A 7,401-nucleotide genomic window follows, 5' to 3' on the forward strand; every position below is an offset into this window, starting at 1 on the left:
GATGCTGATTTGGTGCTTAAGAAACATTTCTTCGAAATATTAAAAATGATTGTGCTATTTTTGTGGAAACCTTGATACATTTTTTGTATTTTTTGACTCTTATATAAAGTTCAGAAGAGCAGCATTTATTTGAAATGTGACAATGTAAAAGTTTCCACTGTCAATTTTGATCAATTCAATTTAATGCATTCTTGCAGAATTACAAGTATTAAAATCTTACTGACCCAAACTTTTGAGCAGTAGTGTGTGTGGGCAGAGGCAAATTATATAGAACAGTGAAATTGCTCACATTAACTGTCTTCTTACTCTCAGCTTGTATCTCACAGGAGATGGATCACATGAGCTCCACTGACTACGCCACGCCACGCCACATCAAATTGCTACTCATTTGCATAAAGTCCTCTTTTTTTAAAACTTTGCTCTGTCTTTAGAAATAAACTCTCATCACACAATCACTGTCATTATAAACACCCTCTACAATTACTGTAGGTCCCTGATCAATATCCTTAATTCCATTCAGTTTCTTAGCAGTGTCACATGGGTCATTTTCTTAGTCTTGGGCTCATTAGACCAGACAAGATGAAACAGCCTTTCTCTATACAAGACAGTGATCATCTCCACTGTCACTGTGCAATCTGTCATTTAGCTGGCTAGCAGTTAGCCTTTGCCCAATCCATCAGGGAATGTGTGCACTCCAATGTCAGTTGGACTCTGAAGAACATGCTTGCTGCTCACAGGGTTGTTTATGTGGTGCTGGAATCATCTGTCTTCTATGCAGTAGCTGGCTTTTGTTAGCCTTAAACTGTTTATGCTTGCATTGACATGCTGTATTAGTCATATAAAATGTCTGAAAGAGGGCGCTGAGAGAACAGAGACCTAAAAAGAATTCATGGCAGAGACATGAACATATTCCACACTGGCATTTGATGAAATGATAATAAGCCTTAGACGTGTGAGCAAAAATAAACGTGAACTTTGTGCTGATGGTGTTATGGGATTCAAGTGTGAAGGCTTAATGCAAGTCAGTGGTATAACTGAAGCAATGGTAATGGATTTTGGGAAGGATGAGGGTCAAAGGAATAATTCACCCAAAAATGAAAATTCTGATCATTTACTCACCCTCATGTTGTTTTAAATTCGTATCCATCAGGTTTCACATTAATCACAGCAAACAACAGCCAAATATACAGTTAGAAAATAAAAAGTCATATAAATATTACATGAGGCTGAGTAAATTCTAACACATTTTTATTGATCCAGCAATAGGTTGTGAGTTCAGCAAGACTAACCCAAATCGACAGGTTAATTGGGTTTGTATTCTGCAAAAAAGAAAGAAAAAAACATTGACATTGAGACTGGCCTTGTATGTATTTGCTGCCATCAAGTGGCCCACTTATGCAACGACTAAAAAGTAAAAGTAACAAAGAAAAAAGTAACCTTTAGCCTGCAAGTAAAAAAGGACAGATTTCATAGGGTGTTTGTCATGACTGCATTTGAATACTTTCCCACAATCCTTCATTGCGATTTGAACCTGTTATTTAGTTCAATCTGACTGAGCTTGAGATTTTCTGACTCAAATGGCAATGCTTTTGAAATTACAGTATAAAATAAGCAGTTGTTACTAGTCGCTATTTGGCTGCTAGTTCTGTCAATAACGAGAGACATGTCACCACACCATGTGAAGGGGGCGGAGAGGAACAGAATCTGACAAAGTTCCCCTGACTGGACGAGATCAAGAGGCAAAGCTGAGTCATATCTGCCTTGAGGCTCCTTCCTGCTCCTTGTTTCCCCCATCTTACTGGAATCAACTCCCTCTATCAGTCCTGAGGGAGAAGAACCTCCTGGAGACAGACTATCACTTCCCCCTTTCCACCTGAATAAGTTCTTTATTGCTAATTGCTAAAAGAGCCTGAAAACCAAATCTCTTAATAAAGAGATAAGTTTTGGTGTTGAACTGCATAAACTGTCTTTAAAGTCAAATTTCCATTATAATATGTATCCTTTGCAAAGATGCACAACAAATCCTGGTAGAATAACTACAGAACATTTTACAATACATCATGTAGTAATCATTCAGTCATCAGTAAAGCTTTGCACTCAATTATTTAGGCACATTTATATCATTTTGTATCTGTATTTTTTATTAGACAGATATAAGACTCACTGTCATTTTCTATATTCTAACCACTGATTGGCACTTTGTTCAACAGAAAATTTTTGCAATAATTGCAAATAATACACTAGCAAAAATCCTGCTTAACTTAAAGGTGCAGTAGGTGATCTGGGAAATGCTAACGTTAGCCTGCTAGCATTAAAAGAATACGACCCTCCCTGCAATTTGCCGTCCAAAGCCACACCTCCTCCAAAACACATAAATACACACAGCTGCTCTCGGCAAAGCATCACAAGAGAAGAGACGGCATTAAACTACCTCATGTCTCAAATCACATAATGTAACAATAATGAACGTAAATACCTTAGAGAGCTTATACCTGACTGCTACAGATTCATTTCAATGTTGATACTGCTGACATGCATGATTCCGAGTCTGACTTAACATCTGCGGTTAGAATGTCACAGGTTGCCGTCTCTTAATAACAGTAGATATGGTGTGAAACCAGTATAAGTTATTTGTTTTGATTCGGTAGGAACTGTAGGTGGCTGGCTGCTGTTTGTTTGCAGTGCTCCATGAATGAGGTCTGGATGGGGGGCGATGGGGGGGATGTGGGAGAACTTGAGCCCCTGCCCCTTTTATCGCAAAAGTGAAAGTGGTCGCATCGCGGTGCCCCCGTGTTCCGGGGGGAGAAATGGGAATGCGGGGGCACCTGCACGCCACTGTCCTACACCTTCCACAGACGATATTTACAAAAATACATTTAGACCGTTTAACATGGAATCACTATGTTATCAGGATATGAGGAGACTTTCAACCAATATAACAAAAATATTTATGTAGAGAATCACCTATTGCACCTTTAAGTTATAATTAACATTGACAGCAATTATGCATGTGCTAAACTGTCAGATGTTTTAACACATTTTAACACACTCCATAAGGAATTTTGCAGATTAACCAGTTTTGCTCTCCCTCCCTCAAAAGTGCGCAAAGAATTTCAGATTTTCAGAATTTCAAACTCGCTGAATTACTACGACTTTTGACTTCTTCACACACTGCAACAATGCTTTACAAACCCACTATCACCTCGAAGTAAAAAATAAAACAAGGTAATAAAATAGCTTTAAGAAAGAATCACTTAACAGTGAAATATAAAGGTGCAATTGTGAGAAATATAGTTACAATTTAAAGATACAAAATTGCAATTGCAAGATGTAAAATCAGTCATATTACAAAATACAGTCACATTATGATATGTAAAGTTATATTGTAAGAAATAAAATCACAATAAAGATAAATGAAGATGACTTGTGACATATAAAGTCGCAATTACTCTTATTTTATTTTATTTTTTACTCTGAGGCACAAACAAACTTCAATAATGACATGGATCAGGGTTAGATATCACTGTAGAAATAATGTGAATCTTATGAAATGTTCTAATGATTTAATCAAAATGAAAATGGATTGCACTTAATACGTTATATCTGTTGGGTAGGAGTAGTATATGACTGTATTACATTTACATTTAAAAGATATTTAGACTTTTAAGGACAGTGGTTTGAAAAGAGTTTTTTTTTTTTTTAAATATTATTTACAATTTACAATAAACTAACAGTTAGAGGACTTTTACAAGGCATTTGCTGTAATATACAGTATATTTTTTTCACCTGAGAAATTTATCCCAAAATACTCTTAATGTACACTATTATATTCAAAAATTTCTAATGCTTTTCAAAATAACTCTAGCATGAGAAAAGTTAGTGCATACTCAGGAACTGCTGGTGTCCATGACATTGAAGGTAACCCAGCTGCCAAGCCAAAGACGGGTTAGCAGAGTCTGCATAAGTGTCCATATGGTTCTGATGACAGGTGACCCTCGTCCCATGTTGATATCCAGGTCCTCCACTGTAGTAATCACTGCTTTGGTCCTCCCAGTGGTGACTGAAGTGTCCATGATTCACGTGTTCCTGACTGTTGGTGGCGCAGTGGTTGTAGTGTTGAGATGGTGTAGAGATTGATGCGTCTTGATACATCTCTGTAGAGACTGTGAGCTCTGGCTGATGGGGAATGTAGTTATCTATCGGTTCCTGGAAAGTTCCGGTCTTCCTGGACAGGGAACTGTTCTCTTCCGGCTGCCGATAGCACTCCGATTGAGTACACGGAGGTGCTTGTGGTTCTGTGGCCGAATGTGTCCGCAGATACAAAGATAGTGTTGAAATGTGGTGGATGGCACGGCGGAGCGTGGCAATCTTGGACAGGCGCTTTCCACTAAGGTCGTGTTTGAGGACCGTGCGCAATGCGTTGAAGGCCTGGTTGTAGTCCAGGATGCGCTTCCGTTCTCGGATGTTGGCGGCGACTCTCCGTGCTTTGGACCGCTTGGGCCGAGTTCGGCTCTTAACTGCTTTGACGTCCTCTGTGTCACTTGGGCCGGATGACATTGAGCGCTCTGAACGAACCTTTCCGGGGCTTTCGTTGTCACAATCGTCATCCTGACCTAAAGGACAATCCTCCAACTCATCCTCTGAAACTTCAGATTCTGTACTGGTGCTGCCCAAACTCATCGTTGTTCACTTTTGTCTACTTCAAAATGCAAATCTCTGCTTTGGTATGAGAGATTAGAACTCTTATGGTCCTGTGTGAACTACAAACAGTTATCTTTGCAAAACATCCACATGTTGAGATCTTCTCCTCACCTACTAGTTCAGATCTGTCAGTCTCAGAGAGGGAGAGAGGGGTTTTTAAATGCAATCTGTAGATGTGTCACGTGAGCCAGCTGCCTATAAGCAAAGGTGTATTCTGTGTTTACAAGTGCCCTCAAGGCAAGTGTAGACATCAGTCAACAGGTTTTGACACACCTCCTCAACACACAGGATCTGATCTTTCCAACTGTATCATGCCGAAAATAAGGAATGGTAACTGCAGAGTTGACAGATGCACGTAACTCTGCGGTGTGTGAAAATTAGGCGTTTTATGCTTGGTTTTGACTCTTGCGTGACAATTGCGTATTGATATTGGAGATATGTTTCTTCCTTATAAATATTATGGAATCACAGTTCATTCATATTTTCGTAAAATGCAAAAACAACTCTCAGAGGGATACATTATTAAAAATAAAAGTTTATTGACATATAGTTCCCTGAAGAACCTTTAACATCCATTTAAGCTTTCCATTACACAAAAGCTTCTTTATATTGAAAAAAATGTTCTACATACTATTAAAATGGGCCTTTTCAAAAAGAAGAAGAAAAAAAAAAAAAATGAATTAATGAATGGTTCTTCTATGGTATCACAGTAAAAAAACTCTTTTGGAAAATTTATTTATATTTTATAGTTATTTGGGAGAACTATACCTTTAGGAAAAGGGGTTCTAGAAGAACAAGTTGATGGGTTTTCAGTTTGTAACCAGTAAAATCTATAAACATGTTGACAGTCTGTGTAGTTGTACACTGTACAAAATGACCGTGATTTTAACAGTAAAAGACTGTAAAAATGCTGCGGTGAAAAACTGTCAATTGGTTTACAGAAAGTTTCCGTACTATATACGGTGAATAACTGTAATAGATCTAACGGTACATTAAATGTAATTTTACGGTAAAATACCGTTAAATTCACAGTTTTTGGAAGTGAAAAATAACAATTCATTGTAAAAATTGACAGTGAAAAACCGTAAATTGACATTCCCACAATTCCCTGCGTGACACTTCACATTTGATATATTTTCGTTGAAATAACTCTGTTTCTTCTTAGTTTTTCTCATTTTTTTTCTAATCAGTTATGTACATTAGGGTTTTATGTTACATCTAATGTTGTTAAATTAATGTTTATTGCATTTTTAAAATTTCATGCATGTTACCATGATGGTGTTTAGTGTGTGTGTGAATGACACTGTGTGCACCTTCTATATGTTAGTGTTGTCCTTCTCAGCTTGTGGAAAAGCTGCTTGTGATGAACTTTGATTCATCATGTGACTCTTATCACCACTGTGTTTGGTGACTGTCAGTGCAAAACAGATATTCGTACTTATATCAAAACAGATATTAGTACTTCATTAGGTTGGTAAATTAACATTATATCAGTTAATGAAATACGTTATTTTACCGTAAATTTAACAGATTTTTTTTTTTTACGTTGCTACTGTATTTTCTCCGGTAAAGTTCTGGCAACCACAGCTGCCGGTTATTTACCGTAAATTTTACTGGGATTTTTTTTTTACAGTGTACGGTTGAGCTCAAGAAAACCAGTCAGAAGCTGCTTTGAAATGCTTTTTGACAGTTGCAGATCTGAAAATCAAAAGGGCAGGAATAAAGAACCCTAATCCTCAACACAAATGGTTCTAATTAGAACTATGATTACAACAAGTAAAGAACCTCTACAGAGGACCATAACTATGAACGTACTGAGAAGTACAAGCCTGCAGTGTAGAATTCCCAATTCTGAACCATGGTCATTCATAATGCATAAATGACAACAGAGCAAAAGAATTTCATTGCTAGTTTTCCTCCACCTTGATCCAGATAGATTGTCTAAGCTGTGTCCTGGGTGTTGAGAGAAAAATTGGAACATTCATGACAAATTACAGCTTTATCAGATAAGCCTCTTTTACCAATTTGCCTTTACACCTTTTCTCTGCCAGAGGGATGGAAAAACACTTATCATGTGTCACATAAACTCTGTATCTCTGTATGGTCACAATTAGCTGTTGTGTATTAAGCGATTACTGGCCTTCCTGGGCTGCAGCAAGGGACAGTGTAATTTGGTTGTCTGCAAAGTCATAAATCTAATGTGTGCTTCCTACGGGGCAAGAACAGACAGTAGCCACCTCACTTCAAAGCTGGGGAAAAGGAACACAGATATTTTACAATTATTACCTGTGATGACTGTAAGTTAAGGGCTTTGGTGCTGTTGCCTTTTTTTTTCTCACTCACAAACAGCTTGTGTATCCCCTACTTGAACTCTCAGGTTTGTTCTGTTTGTACTAAAAGTGGACAATATTGTGAAATTTTAACCTCCTTCTATCTTTTGTGTGAAAAAGAAATGGCAGTATTTTTCCAACCACCAAGTAATGGTGGTCTTGTCTCTATTACTGTAAGAGTCAAGAGACACTAGTAGGTTTCGCAACACATTTTGCTTCAAGACCAAGATTTTACATCAGACTCAACAAAAAATAGTTTAACATACAAAAGTAAACAAAAATGCCTGTACAAACAAAAGTTGGAATGTATTAAAATGAATAAAACTCAAGTAATATTGATAAAATAATAATTAAAATTATGAATATTATG

The 7,401-nt window shown here is 37.3% G+C and overlaps 1 protein-coding gene across 1 annotated transcript; it reads right to left on the reverse strand.

Annotated features, from left to right (window-relative positions):
* Nucleotides 1-207: 207 nt before the first annotated feature.
* On the reverse strand, nucleotides 208-5,662 carry LOC125249789 (class A basic helix-loop-helix protein 9). The gene has a single exon (XM_048162174.1). It carries the CDS (start codon nucleotides 4,678-4,680, stop codon nucleotides 3,877-3,879), a length of 804 nt encoding a protein of 267 aa, XP_048018131.1. The 5' UTR covers nucleotides 4,681-5,662; the 3' UTR covers nucleotides 208-3,876.
* Nucleotides 5,663-7,401: the final 1,739 nt, after the last annotated feature.

This window comes from Megalobrama amblycephala, linkage group LG16 (assembly GCF_018812025.1).
Source record: "Megalobrama amblycephala isolate DHTTF-2021 linkage group LG16, ASM1881202v1, whole genome shotgun sequence".
In the NCBI taxonomy this organism is placed as follows: Eukaryota; Metazoa; Chordata; class Actinopteri; order Cypriniformes; family Xenocyprididae; genus Megalobrama; species Megalobrama amblycephala.

Coding starts and splice junctions, on each gene's coding strand:
- LOC125249789 (XM_048162174.1), bottom strand. CDS start 4,680: ATGAGTTTGGGCAGCACCAGTACAGAATCTGAAGTTTCAGAGGATGAG.